This window comes from Panthera tigris, chromosome A1, assembly GCF_018350195.1.
Source record: "Panthera tigris isolate Pti1 chromosome A1, P.tigris_Pti1_mat1.1, whole genome shotgun sequence".
In the NCBI taxonomy this organism is placed as follows: Eukaryota; Metazoa; Chordata; class Mammalia; order Carnivora; family Felidae; genus Panthera; species Panthera tigris.
The window spans coordinates 137,053,893-137,068,017 of NC_056660.1; the positions used below are offsets into that span (position 1 = coordinate 137,053,893).

The window sequence follows — 14,125 nt, forward strand, 5'->3', positions numbered from 1 at the left end:
ATGCTCGCTTCCCCATTCCCTTCAAATTTCTGCCAGTGTCACCTTCTCAGAGACGCCTTCCTCAGCCACCCTGCTGAAAGCGAAATGTCCCCTGCCTCCTCCTGGGATTTCTTACTCCCCACAGCACTTACTGCCACCTAATACTCCGGATAGCGTACATGTCTTTTTTTTTTTTTTTAATTGTCTTTCTCCTCCTTATTAAAATAGAAATTCCAGGAGGGCAAAGGATTTTGTGTCTTGTCTATTGGCCTTGTTATGTGTTCAGTACTCACTAAATATTTGCCGCATGAATGAATGAACGCATGCCACGTCTTTGCTGTCCAGATTCACTTCCTGAATGCAAGATTCATCCGTTTTTAATAGTTCATTCTGCAGCTCTTTTTCTAAGGAGTCTGTCTGGTCTTGTCTTTTTTCACTACCACACAAGCTGGAAAAGGCCACTTGGTTTTACACAGGCAGGAGGTGACCCAGCCTCTTTCCTGAAAGTAGGTCTGCTATGAAAACGAGCACCTTGGAGGCTGGTGGTCATGTCTTTCATACTTGAGTGCTGATCGGTTTCTAAGGATTTTAATTTAGTCAAACAGGCTCCAAAAGACAAATAGTACAAGCGGCAGATATATCCCAAGTGGAGGCTAATCTGATCGTCCTTGGTGCCAGCACATTCAAGTCCGTCATGTGTGGCCAGCCCGCAGTCATGTGGCACCGGGGGGGGGGGGGGGCAGCTGTGTCAACAGGGCCCTCGCAGGTCCGCACACGATGTGACCAGAGACTGAGTTTCAAATACAGGAGAAGGAAAGCATGAGCGGGGAAAGCAGATGGAAACCCCCTTGTACAAAAAAGAGCTGTTAGCAGGCCTGCGTAGGGAGAGCACTTTCTGTATTCAGGGCCTGTGTTCTTAGAAAGCTCCGTGTCCACTGCTGTTGTGAAATCACCTCTGCTGGCTCTCTGCTTGTTAGCTAGGTGTACTTTGAGGCCTCTCTACCTTGGAAATATCCTGACACTTTGACCAGGATCCCCACCCGGGACACGGATTGCTGCAATGTCCTTGGGATACGGTGTCTATATTATTACACTGATTAAAAAGCCACGTAATAAAAAGCCACATTCTGAGTTCATGGCACTGTGCGTCCTCTGGGTGACGGGTGTACCTAGGAGGAACAGCCAGAACATCTGGTTCAGGCCCCTGCTCCGTACGAGTCAGCTGGGGAGGTCAATTTTTGCCCTTGGGCCTTGGTTTCCACAACTGAAAACGGACCCGTTTTTAGCCCCCCATCCTCTTTGGCTCCAGCCTTCTCTGCGGCGCTGGAGACATACTAAACAAGTGGAGGCTGTAGGTAGAGTGGGTAACGCAGGGCCTGGCACAGAACAAGGGGTGGTGGTGTCATCAGTATTATGCATTACCGTGACAATCAGTGATGTTCAGTCAGGGCAGAGATTCTCAGAGGCCAAGGCACTCCGGCTGGGAGAAAGGCGACATCTGGCCACCGGGACAACTGTGCCCAGCAACTCCCAAAGCAGGAACGTGTCCAGTATGCCTCCCTCCCCAAGCCTCGTGTCTCTGACCCGGGGGTCCCGCATTCAAAGCCCAGGGAAGCGCCCTTCCCTCTGCCTCCCTCTGTCCCCTCCTTCTCATGCCTTGAAATCAGCTAAGCAGAGTGAGACCTAGAGAACAACTTGCTGTATTAGATATGCAGAGTGCTCACACTTTAAAAAGCTTAAAGCAATTGGCATTAACTCCAGACTGGGTTTCAGGCAAAGGGGACAGGAAGTGGGGAGAAGCAATGGAGCTGGGGAAAGTCCCCAGGGCTCCCCCGCTGTACTTGGGCTGAGCCTTTGATTCACCTTCCACAGCGCCCTGACCTCTGGTGTGGAAACTGGCACGGTTGGGTCCCTGTCACGTGTCGTGAGGCAGGTTACAAATAGCATGGGGATTAGCAAACCCATCCCGAAAGGAAAGGACTGGTTCAAGGGCAGGGAAAGTTACCAGTTTAATTCCGGTAGACTATTAACAATCGAGAACCCGAAAGGGGGTTCTGTGGTAAGGCGGACCGAGCCTAAGTGTGAGCGCGGAAGGGACAGAGCTGACCTGCCCAAGGCCTGCTTCAGTACTGGAGCTAGGAGCTCCTGCCTGGATGGCTCAGGTATGGAGGACCCTTGTCTCACATTCTAATAGAGAGCAAGTTTCAGGGACCTGGTGTCTCCATAACCCTTTCCTGGTCGGGGAGCTCGCAGCGAGGGACTTGCTCCAGGGACCCCCCCCCCCCCCTTCAAGGTCTCCGGAGGGGCAGGAGTGGCACACGCTGCTGGGTAGACTAGCCCTAGACGGCGTCGTGGCCGAAAGCGCGGCCTCAGGAACGCAGGGCCCAGTCCTGCCTGGGCCACCAGCACATCGGAGAGGGCAGCGGGCGAGTCCCCTTCCCCGCGTCTCCCCCTGCCCCAACTCTGGGCCCGGGATCCTGAAGGGAACCGGCTCCCTTCCTGCTGCCTGGATCTCGCAGCGCGCAGTTCGGACAGCCAGGAGGAGAACCTCAACTCGCCGCCCCCTACCTCCCACGGCTGTGGGCCAGCGAAGTGGCGGGGGTGCCCATTTTTCCTGGATTCCTTGCGCGCACGGTCACGGGCGTAGAAGCGGCCAGATCTGCCCGCCCCGGGCTCCAAGGCCGTCCCCCGTCCTCCACTGCCGCGCCGGGCGCGTCTCCGGCCCCGAAGGGCAGCACCCGGTGGCGGCCAGCTCCCGCCAGTCGGCCCTGCCCCGCCGCGCCCCCTCTGGCACCGCCTCCTCCTGTAAATACAGTGGCGGCCCGCCCTCCGCGCCCGGACGCGCAGGTGGGAGCGTGCGGTGCCGGCTGCCACAGGGAGGCCGCGCCCAGCCGGGTGCCCACGGCCAGCGCCGCCTCCCAGAGCGCGTTCCCCCAGGCCCGGGCCAGGCTCCCGGGACGCGCCCCGGCGCAGGCAGCGCGCACGCCTGACGAAGCTTCAGGTAAGCGGCTTGGGTCCCCGCGCGGGGTCTGGCGCTGCGCTTTTGGGACCAAGTCTTGGGGAGCGATGCGGCGCCAGCGCCGGAGATCCTGAGCTAAACCTGCAAGGGTGGGAGCCACAAGCGGAACCGCTCGGGGCTGTTGTTGCGCTCCGGCTCCTTAAAACCCACGAAACTACTCCCTGTAAAAGACTTTTGGCTGCCCTTGCCTGGATCCCCAGATGCACCCGAGTTTTAGGCTGGGGGAGATGCCGATGATTTGGAAATGTCCTTTGAAAAATTGTGTTGGGGAGGTGGATTCGGCTTTGGGGACATTAAACGTAGGTTGGTATTTAAAAAAGGTTTACTCTTCTGTTAGTGTAGATGTCTTTGTGTCCGTTTGTGAGTGCATGTATACGAGACAGACAGACTACCCACACGCTATTTTGGATGAGGGATTAATACATATGGCAGGTGTTTAGTCCACTAGTCCATGGAAAAGAGCTACAAGTCCAGTTTTAGGCTTCTATTTGCTAGTATTTGGGAATTTGCCTGAAGTCATTTGAAGCCTTGTGACTCGCTTCAGAGTTGAAGGCACCAGAAATTCCTGATAGGACTTTGTAACAGAGAATCACCCTTATCACTGGAACCAGCAAAAGAGATTACATGATCTAGATTTCTTTTTCTTCAATTAGTGCAACCTTGTCTTTAAGTGTTTGTCTCAGCTTATTGCATCTTCATAAATATAGTTTGTCTAGGTCTAAAATGGAAACTTATTTCCCTCCAATATTTCCTTCTCGCCCCAACTTCCTTCTGATTTCAGTGCACATTTTCCTGGAAAAGTACTTCCTAGTGTAAGACTAGCTATTTGCTTTCGTTACCTAAATTAGCTGACCCTCCTTGGGCCTCATTTGGATCTATCAAGATGGCCTTGGCTTTAGAGCCTCAATCTCAATCTCCTTCATATGATCATGGATACAAATGGCACAAAGCATTTTAAGTTTTCTTTCCTTGAGCAGGTAAAAATGGTGTTCACGTTTAGGTTGCCTTTTCCAGTGCCTCAACTTGAAGGGTCCTGGTAAAATATTCCACTCATTAGAGTAAGAAGAGATAACTAGTCAACGTAGTAAACTAGGCAACTTTTTCACAACGGCATAGGGCACCCTTCATATAGGATAATGTAAGCGCGAGGCTTGGTAATCTTGTGGAAGGTACTCTCCCACTCGGTTTCACTGACCCGCTTCTTCCAAAGTCAAGTTCTCTTGCTGTTTAGTGCTCTGTAACTGGTGGTTTTATTGGCTGCTTATTTTTAACTGAGCCTACACCTTTTTTGTGGAAGTGAGAGGCACTTTGGAGGAGGGTGAGTGAGAGGCCATCTGCACGCCTGGGAGGCAAGGCCTCGCCTGACCCACTGTGCCACACACCCCTGGGTCATCCCAGCCCGGTCAGCCAGGCCGGCGCAGCCCCAGTGCCTGTTTGAGAACTCAAGGGGCGAAGTTTGACACAGTTCGCTTAAAATCCACCAAATCCACTCTGTTCCTGAACTGCCTTCCCATTCAATTGAAACTGCTGACCTTGGGCCTCCTGGAGATGTGACAGCCTTAGAAAAGGGCTGGGAATGGAAAGTTGCCACAGTCTAAAACAGGAAATGGAAAGTTAGTTACTGAACGAAAATTTACCGACTTAGAAATGTTCGGAGCAGCTGTGATGAAACGTGGGATGCCTGTAAATCAGAAATAATCCCAGTAGTTCTTCCCTCACTCGCCATTGTTTTTTTGTTTTTTTGTTTTTGTTTTTGCCTGGGGAAGTGAGTTTGTAAGACTCATAACAGGAAAAGCCACGCCCAGTTACGTTTATTGTATGGGTTTTGTTTTTTTAAAGATACTCTTAGGTGCATGGTCATTGCATTTCCTCTTCTTGAGTATCTACATAAAATTACATATTCAAAAGTTTCTGAATGCCGGTGCTTCTGACTCATAAACCAGCTCATTGTTCCCCAGTGTATCCCTTGCATAAAGTTCTGTTCCTATGATTTCATCCTAGTGTGATTTCTGAAATGGCCAGGGCGGGTCAGGAACACCTGTGCCCACTTTAATTTGGTGTTTGGTTACATTTTCAGAGCTGTTGAGACCAACCACCCCACCGGAGGGAAGGAAATCCATTCTGCCTGGCTCTGGGGAAGGGGCCTCTTCTGGCCATGTCTCCTGTAGCTGCTGCTGAGCCAGATGGGGTCCAGCCAGACAGGAGTGTCAGCAAGGTCATTTTCTTCCTTTTTGTCTTTGGTGCCATCCTGTTGTGCGTGGGAGTCCTGCTCTCCATCTTTGGGTTCCAGACATGCCAATACAAAACCTTCCCAGACTGCAGCATGGTGCTGAAGGTCGCTGGGCCTGCCTGTGCCGCCGTTGGGCTCGGGGCTGTGATCCTGGCCCGCTCCCGGGCACGGCTTCAGCTCCGGGAGGGGCACCTGCAAGGCAGTCAGGCGGACCCCGACCGAGCCTTCCTCTGTGGAGAGAGCTGCCAGTTTGCCCAGTGCCTCATCTTTGGGTTTCTGTTCTTGACAAGCGGCATGCTCATCAGCATACTTGGCATCTGGGTCCCTGGATGTGGCTCCGACTGGGCACAGGAACCCCTGAATGAGACAGACACTGCCGACGTGGAGCCCCAGATCTGTGGATTCCTATCCCTGCAGATCATGGGACCCTTGATTGTACTCATGGGATTGTGTTTCTTTGTGGTTGCCCATGTTAAGAAAAGAAACAACTTGAATGTGGGCCAGGAGGCCTCTGAAGCTGAAGACAGACAGATCCAGAACACGGAGCCCGTCCAGGTCACTGTAGGTAGGTGGCTGTCATTCCTACGCATGCTCGTAGCACAGTGGCTGTAGCATCAACTGGGCTGCCCTCGGGTCTGGTCCAGAGTCTCTCTTTTTTGTGTCTCTCTCTTACACACATGTGCACGCATACGCACATGTGCACAGTCCTGCTGCTGTGTTAAGCCCTGGAAGAATCCTTGTACACCTCATCTCCTCCCAGCAATTCCTTATTATTTAGCAAAAGCACTGGGACATTAAGTTGTGACCTTGACTGAGGTCACAGAGCAAATTAAGAGGAAGGTGACAGAAACTGCTAAGGAGAGCTTGGGAACCTTCTGTCATGTTAGAGACCTGCCAAGTGACATGGCACTTTGTGCTGGCCATGCAGACTCTCATCCCTGGCTATCACTGGCTGGTTGTCCTTGGGAAGTCCTTAACCTCTTCCGGCCTTAGTTTACATATCTATGAAATGAGCCTTGCATTGCTGAGATTCCTTGCAGCACTAACATTCTAGGATCCTGTCTGTCCCAAGGCCAGCCATCTTCTATGTTTTGAGGTGGCTTTCTGCAAGGTTTCCCACGTCGTTCTTCGTTTGCTGTCACTTTATCCGTGGCTTCAGGATGGAGGCGAAGTTTGGAAATAGTGGCACAGATGAAACTGAACTGTGATCGCACCTGTCACTTCTTTCCCCCATGGAATGCCCAGCCAGGACTTATGAGTTCTCTGGGTTCTGCAGAACAGATGGAGGAATAGCTCCCAGAGTCGGCCCCCTACAGAACATCAGTAGCTTTTGCCTCAGTTTCACACCACCAATGAAAAACCCCACTGCTGTTCAGTTTCACCAATCGCTCTTTTCTTTTTTCAGTCTCCTGCTTTGGAAAGGGAAAAGCTCTGAAGCCGTAGCCTTGACATCTGCAAGGCTCGGCAAAGAGCATGATGGGACAGGAGCAGAGAAGGAGTGTGGTGCACGTTTCTCATGTTCGGAGCGGGGGGAGGGGGGTCTGGTGGAAGCAGCAGTATTCACGGCAGGGGGTTCCCTGGACTGCCAGCCTCACATGGCACCAGCCTTGGAGAGCAGGGCACATGGGTTTACAGAGGCATCCTTGAGCCATGGTTGAAGTTCCCGGCTTACTTATTTGCGTATTTATGTATTTATGGGGGCCACACCAATATCAATTATACATTAATAATAGCTAACACAGATGCAGGGTTCATCCTGGGACCAAATACCCATCCAAGTGTTCTTCAAGGACCTACTATGTCAAATTCTTTCACACCTACAACCACCCAATGAGGCAGCCTACTCTTAGTATCTCCACATTAGAGATGAAGAAACTGAGGCACAGGGATCTCAAATAACTTGTCGAGGGCACAGACCAGCACGTGGCAGAGCCAGGATCCCAACCCAGGCAGGCGGCCACGCACACACCGTGGCCCCGCGTAGCACTGGTTTCGCCTAGGGTCCTGGGCAGCCGTTACTTGGCTAAAGGGCTTACCCTATGTTGTAGATGTTCTCAGTCCTTTTGGGGAACACGGTGGGTCTAAGTAAACACACGCGTTTGATGCTTACAGTCTTCCACTTACTCGGGAGCATTTCGAGGTATGCCCTTGGGGTTTACTATCGGGGGATCTTTGGGGCTCAGCCTCTCTCCTCGTGGCTGGAGTTGAGGGGCAGCAGAAAGCAGGGCTGCTGGTGCTGGGGCACAGTGACTCCTGGGTGGTCTCATCCTGAGGCTGGCTTTTCCGCTTAACCCTTTCAGTACCATCACCCCTGTGAAAGTCTGGCAGCCTAACTCCTTGTTTTTCTCTCCTTTGATATTATGGGATAGGGTTTAGGTTTTCCGCAGCCATGCCTTTTGGTGTAATTGCTAAGAGTCCAGATAGACGTTGTCTGTTGATGCTCAGTTCTGCCTTATGAAGGATTGGGGTGATAAGAGGCAGTCCTTGGCCAAGTCCCAGAATTCAGCTGTTCCTGGAATGGAAGCCCCTCCTCCCCAGACACACGAGATATCCCCGTTGTGGGCACACTCAGTGCCGCGTCCAGGATATACAAGCAGGGCTATGAGCTAGGCCTCCCTTGAGGGATGTCTGCTGTCACCTCCCAGAAGACATCAGGTCCTGGGGGACACAGTGAAAGGGAAATCCAGGGGGGACGGGGCTGCTTTCAGGGAGAGCAGGTTGCAAGGGTGGGGAGGGCGGGGAGCCTCCCTTGCAGAGGGAGGACAAGCAGAGGCTTGGACAAGCCCCAGAGACAGCTGGTGGCTTTGAGCACTTCCTTGTTTGCATTGGACAGGTGACTGGCCTGCTCTAGAGGCTTATTCCCGGGGCCTTTGTTCCACGCTGTGTAATTAAAGTGCACAGTCAGCCTTACTTCCTCTGACCTACCAAGACCTGTGAAAAAAACTACATGAGGATCCCAAGATAACCATTATATGTTATCAAGTTTAGGTTAGCGACGTACATTTTAAGCTCTAGGCACCATGTGCTCACGGAGGGAGAGAAAGACTTAACACATTTTTGGCAGGGCTAAGTCCGCTTTGGGGAAGCAGTCGAGGTAATACGGCGGAGAGTGGCCAGCCGAGAGTGTTTCGTCCGACACGTGGATCGGTGCCACTTGCCGGTGGCCTGGGCTTTAAGCACCTTCGCGGGTGTGTTAGAGCTGAGTCAGTCTGCTGTGTGACCAGCACACAAGAACCCAGCCCTCCTGCCCGTTCTCTGAGGCAGGTGCAGTTAGGGATGGCCTGCCGGTCACAGATGTGACAGCCCAGGCCCCTCGAGGCTGGTAACTGGCAAATGGCACCCTGGTAGTGGTAACGAACCTTGTCCTGACCTAGACGGGCCTCGGGTCTGCTGCCCGTACAAACTGGTTGCCTCCCTGTGGTGAATCAAAGTCCTCTCTCCTTCACGTTGCCTAAGCTGTCATTTGGTGCTGCCGGCTTTCCAGAGGCTGCCCTCGGACCTCGATTTCAGCAGACCTCTGGTGCTGCCGCAGGGCCAGAATGATCTGGGCAACCCATGTGGGACGTTCTGTATTGGAATTGGAGTACAAGGTAGAGTTTGCATCTGGTTTCCACTGTCTCCTCCCCACAACACGGGATGTGTTCTGGAATGAACAGCAGCAACAGAAAGGCAGACACAAAAACCAAAACCGAAAACAGAAAAACAAGCTTAACTGGAGTGTGACTTTCTCTTGGAAAGCTTGGGTGAAAGGGTGAATAAAAGCTTGTAGAAGGGCGCGCAGCACAGCTTTGGCAGTTGAAAGAGCGGCTGTGGCCTAGCCTGTTGTCATTTGCTCAGAGGCTAACACCGCATGTAAGGAACAAGGCGCCTCATCCAACAGCTCAGTGTCGATGACTCACAATTTCAAATTGAGAAGGAGTAAGCTTTGCAGCAGGAGACAACCCCAGGAAGCGAATGCTTCACAGAAACGCTTTAGCTCAGACTTGCTAGCAAATAGTGGCCCACTGTTTGAAAAAAACTGTGGTAAAATATAGATCACATGAAATGTACCATTTTAAGCGTTTCTAAATGCACAGAGGCATTACGTACATCCGCGGTGTTTGGAACCATAACCACTACCAAGTTCTAGAAGTTTTTCATCATCAAGAAGAAACCGTCCCCCGTTAAACATTCATTCCAATTCCCCCTTGTCCCAGCCCCTGGCTACATCCACCCTATGTCTCTGTGAATTTGATAGTCCCACTTTTCAATTCTGGAGTTGGCATAGGTGTTTTGACCTTTTACATACATGGGCCAAACGTAACATTAATTTATTTTGCTCTTGCTGATGTGCTTGTATTTCTTTCTCACCTGTTTTCAACGAAATACTGTCTTTCCCCAGGTGATGCCGTGATAATATTCCCACCTCCTCCACCACCTTACTTTCCTGAATCTTCAGCCTCTGCAGTAACCCGAAGTCCTGGGGCTAACGGTTTGCTTCCGAATGAAAATCCACCTTCGTATTACAGTATTTTTAACTATGGGTAAGACTTTGCGTTTGCACTTCAAGAGTAAGCATGTTTAACCTTCTCGGGTCTGTGGCTAAGCTCAGGCCAAATTAGTTTTAAGGCTGCGGTACAGGAATCAACGTTAGAGGGGGAGGATCTTTTTTGCTGACATGATATCAGAATTATTGCCTTAATAGTAACGGTACCTTTCAGGAAACTGTAGGCAGCACATACGTGAAAAATTGTAAAGGTGGTTATGCCGGGTTAATATGAAGCCTTCTCCAGCTATCTTTATGAGTTCCTAGCATGGGTGAGCCTCCAAATGTTTAACACTTCATCAGCCAGACTGAGCACTGGGACAGGGCTTGCGAGGCCCCCTATGTTAGGCTTTGCCGCTTTAGATCATGGGGAGATATGGGGGTCCCCTAGCGACCTCCAACAGGTACACAGGTTTTCAGTACCTCATGGAGGTACTTGGGTGACTGGCTAAAATCAGCTTGCACCCTGACCTGACCAAGTTTGGCTTCTCTTCTCAATATTCAGTTGTTCCCTGGGCTTCGGAACCTTCTCAGACTGAATGAAGAGATAGATAAGATTCACACTCCCCTCCGCCACGCTCCCCATATGCCACAAATTAGGACGCATACCTGGGGTTAGATTAAACAACATAAATCTAGGTGTTTTTCCTTCCTGCAGAGGGACGCAGCTGAAGGTTTTAGAGACATGGCCATGGGATGCAAGCGGTGGTTGGTGCAGTTCATAATGGGGAAAGGCTGGAGGCAGCCAGACTGGCTGGGAGGCTGACTTTCACGGCCACCGGGATGTCTGGAAACCCCCACTGCTGGGGATGGGTGCTGCCTTACCTGGTCCTTCGTGTTTTAAGGCCCATGTTCTTGTTGTGCTTCAAACTGGGTGGTGAGCTGGAGATCCAACCAGAGATGGATATAGGAACCGTCCTGCAGGGATGAAGGGGAGGTTACGTTCTGGGCATTTGTAGAATTCTGTTAGTGAATTTTTATATTCTTTACTCCAATGATGAACCTCCCCAAGCCCTAAATAAATGTCTATTAACTTAAAAAACGACAACAACTCCTACTTGCTACTACCATGATTTCTGTGTGCCACAGTCTGGCTTTACTTGCATTATCTCATGTAATTCTCATGGGTAGGAGAGTAGGCACTCTGATCATCCCCATTTTACAGATGAGGATGCCGAGGCTTAGTGAGGTTAAGTAACTTGCTCATGATCACATGGCTAGAAAGCGGCGGAGTGGAAATTCAGAGGCAGGTCTGCCTGGTAGAACTCACTCCAGTAACCACTGTGCTTTACTGCCTCCCTTCAAGTTTTTGGTTTGATTTAATTTTCTATTTGCCTCAGTCTGTCTGCCTTATGCTAGCTGTCCCGGAAGACAGAAACAGAGAAGAGTCAGGCAGAGAAGAGTAATAACTCTGTGTGTGTGTGTGTGTGTGTGTGTGTGTGTGTGTGTGTGTATACTCATTTTGGATGGCACCTATATGTTCCTACCTCGCGTCTTCTCAATGTCAAGGAAAACAAAACAGGGTAAAATTCTCTTAATGTTACAATCAGCTGTAAGAAAAGTAGGGAGTAAGGAATCAAGATATATCTATAAGAAATACAACATGGAAGAAATTACTCCTGAGACCCTTGCAAATGCTCCTAAAAGCATATAATTAAACGTTTGAAAAGAACCTCATATTTAATGTGTGTCACTATTCTCTCCTTCCTTTCTGTTCTCCTTCCTTCTTTTTAGTAGGACCCCAACTCCTGGGGGCCAAGGTGTGGGCTCTGAGAGAGATTGTGAATCTATATACACCATTTCTGGGTCTCCTTCATCCGCTGGGATCTCATACACTCCGCATCTCTCTTCTGAACTGCCTCCCAGATACGAAGAAAAAGAAATCGCGGCAACCACATCCTTATCCCCATCTTCTGAGCCTTCCCGACCGTGACTCCAGTTCAATTGTACATAAAATCAATCACTATTTTATATAATTTGTTTTGTAATAAAAAAAAAAATACAGTGGCATCGGCTCTGTTCTGATTTCCCTGGCCTTTCAGTATCAACATCCGTAGCGAACGTTCTGCACTAAGCGCTCTGGACCACGGGCGAGGCAAAGTGCCCATAAGCTGATTCTCTCATTTAGACCTACTACATTCAACCTGGTAGACGAAGAAACAAAGGTTCCGAGAGGCTAATTAAGTTACCCCAGGTCACACTGCTTCTCAGTGGTGAGGTTGGGTTTTGAACCCATCTAGCTGGGTTCTGAAAGCCAGCCTGTGGCTACCCTGTTTCTGTCAAAGGCTGACCGGAGGCAGCTGTTAATGTTTAGCCTGGCCCATTCTATTTCCAATGTTAACTGCTTCTGAAGCAGAGAAACTAGACGACTCTCCTAAGTTCTTTATTATTTCTTCCTCTTCTTGCCTTCCCTCTCCCTGTCGTCCTTCTTCCTCCTCCTCCTATTCCTCTTTTCTTTCTTCCATTTTGCAAGAAAGTAATTAGGTCGTTTACACCGGGACAGTGACCAGCACGTTGATATCCCGAAGCCTCCTCATTGTGGAATGACACCGTCAGAAAAGAGATTTCTTGGGCTACTGTGGTAGCTAGATTCCCGTGGAAGGGTGTGCCTTTCTGTTACAACGTATTGGTGCTAGGCTGCCTGGACCACCGACTTTTATTCTTATAAGGCTACTGACGAACAACAGCTTTTGTACTGTTGGGGGCGAAGGTAAGTATTTCATTCTAGGTATAAACCAGAAATCACCACTAAGTATTAGCAGTTCTACCCGGGAGAAAGTGACTTTTGGAACATAAAAATCTGTGGTAACAGCACTGTTGTGATAATGAAATCACACAAAAACATGAACTTTTTATGCCTTTACACAAGCCTAACCCCCATAAAAAATCCATATTACCCATGGGGCGCCTGGGTGGCTCAGTCGGTTAAGCGTCCGACTTCGGCTCAGGTCATGATCTCACAGTCCGTGAGTTCGAGCCCTGCGTCAGGCTCTGTGCTGACAGCTCAGAGCCTGGAACCTGTTTCAGATTCTGTGTCTCCCTCTCTCTCTGCCCCTCCCCTGTTCATGCTCTGTCTCCCTCTGTCTCAAAAATAAATAAAAGTTAAAAAAAAAAACCATAAAAAAAAATCCATATTACCCAGCAGTTAGGTGCCTGAAAGCAGAATTTAAGGGCGTTAATGCTCCAGTAGTTCAACCGAAGTCATGACTGATTCCATGGGAATTACCACCACCATAAATCATGGGTACCAGCAATGATCTATTTTTGAATTGGACGTTTATTGAACTACTCGTAAAATTCCGTGTTTTTTTTTTTCCTGGAAGGTTAATTATTCACATTTTAAAATTAGAGCCAAGGGTAGATTATGACCACTTCCTTCTGCTGTTATTTGTTTAAAACGATTAAGCTGAAATTTCTAGGTAGACTTCATACTGAACATGTATGAGTTCTCCTTATATCCAAGACCTTTTAGTGGCTCAAAGCTGGGGTTTGTAACTGGGTATTTTCCCTTTCTACGCTAATATAATTGAAATGCAGTTAGAAATTCTTGGGTGTAAGTCTGACCTTCTAGTTAGGAAGTCTCTTCTACCTCTGTTGTTCTCGACAGCATTGAGGAAGGTGGAGAATGAAGAAGACAGAGCATTGAGACAGGTCCCCGGGGTGAAGATGTTTATTGAAGGACTGACGTCACAGTGGAGCTGGGGCTAATCATTGAGTCACGGAAGATACATCCTTTGCCTATCCAGGTTCTGGCAAAGGGTGACAGCTTCTGAAAAGCCACGTAGTGGACTGTTACTTGTTTTTTTTCCTGCGTACGTATCAACATTGTTTTAAATCGAGGTAAAATTCACATAACACGAAACGAACCATTTTTCAGGTGAACAGTTCGGTGGCATTTAGTACATTTACCTGTTGCATAGTCACCTCCTCTATCTCACTCCAAAATATTTTTATTACCCCAAAAGGAACCCCACGCAACAGTCACTCCTCGTTGCCTCCCTCCTCCCCAGCCCCCGGCAACCACCAATCTGCTTCTGTCTTGGTAGAGTTACCTTTTCTAGGTATTTCATGATATTTTTCAGATTCATCCACATCATCATCCGTATCAGTACGAGCATCTTTTGGAGAGCCTGTGTGAATTCTTTTGGTCATATACCTAGGAACGGAATTGCTGGACCATGCTGACTTAAATGAAAACCTTTTCGCACAGAGGCTGGACCTTTTCTGTTCCCGCCAGCAAGGTGTGCGAGTTCCAATTCTTCCATGTCCTCACCCACGCTTGTTATTTCTTGTTATTATTATTATCACCATCATCATCATCGCCACCCCGGTTAGTATGAAATGGTACCTCATTCCGGTTTTCGTTTGAATT

General features: G+C 49.5%; 1 protein-coding gene across 3 annotated transcripts; it reads left to right on the forward strand.

The window, feature by feature from the left end:
• The first annotated feature begins 2,063 nt into the window (after positions 1 to 2,063).
• TMEM171 (transmembrane protein 171) lies at positions 2,064 to 11,771 on the forward strand. 3 transcript variants are annotated; one of them, XM_007079993.3, is made up of 4 exons: positions 2,064 to 2,141; positions 5,076 to 5,793; positions 9,610 to 9,751; positions 11,488 to 11,771. In XM_007079993.3, the coding sequence occupies exons 2-4, from the start codon at positions 5,154 to 5,156 to the stop codon at positions 11,684 to 11,686; spliced, it is 981 nt and encodes a 326-aa protein (XP_007080055.2). In that variant the 5' UTR covers positions 2,064 to 2,141; positions 5,076 to 5,153; the 3' UTR covers positions 11,687 to 11,771. The 3 variants fall into 3 exon arrangements, with proteins under 3 accessions (XP_007080055.2, XP_015392036.2, XP_015392035.2); XM_015536550.2 differs by having other exon boundaries at positions 11,491 to 11,771; XM_015536549.2 differs by lacking the exon at positions 2,064 to 2,141 and adding an exon at positions 2,839 to 2,980.
• Positions 11,772 to 14,125: the final 2,354 nt, after the last annotated feature.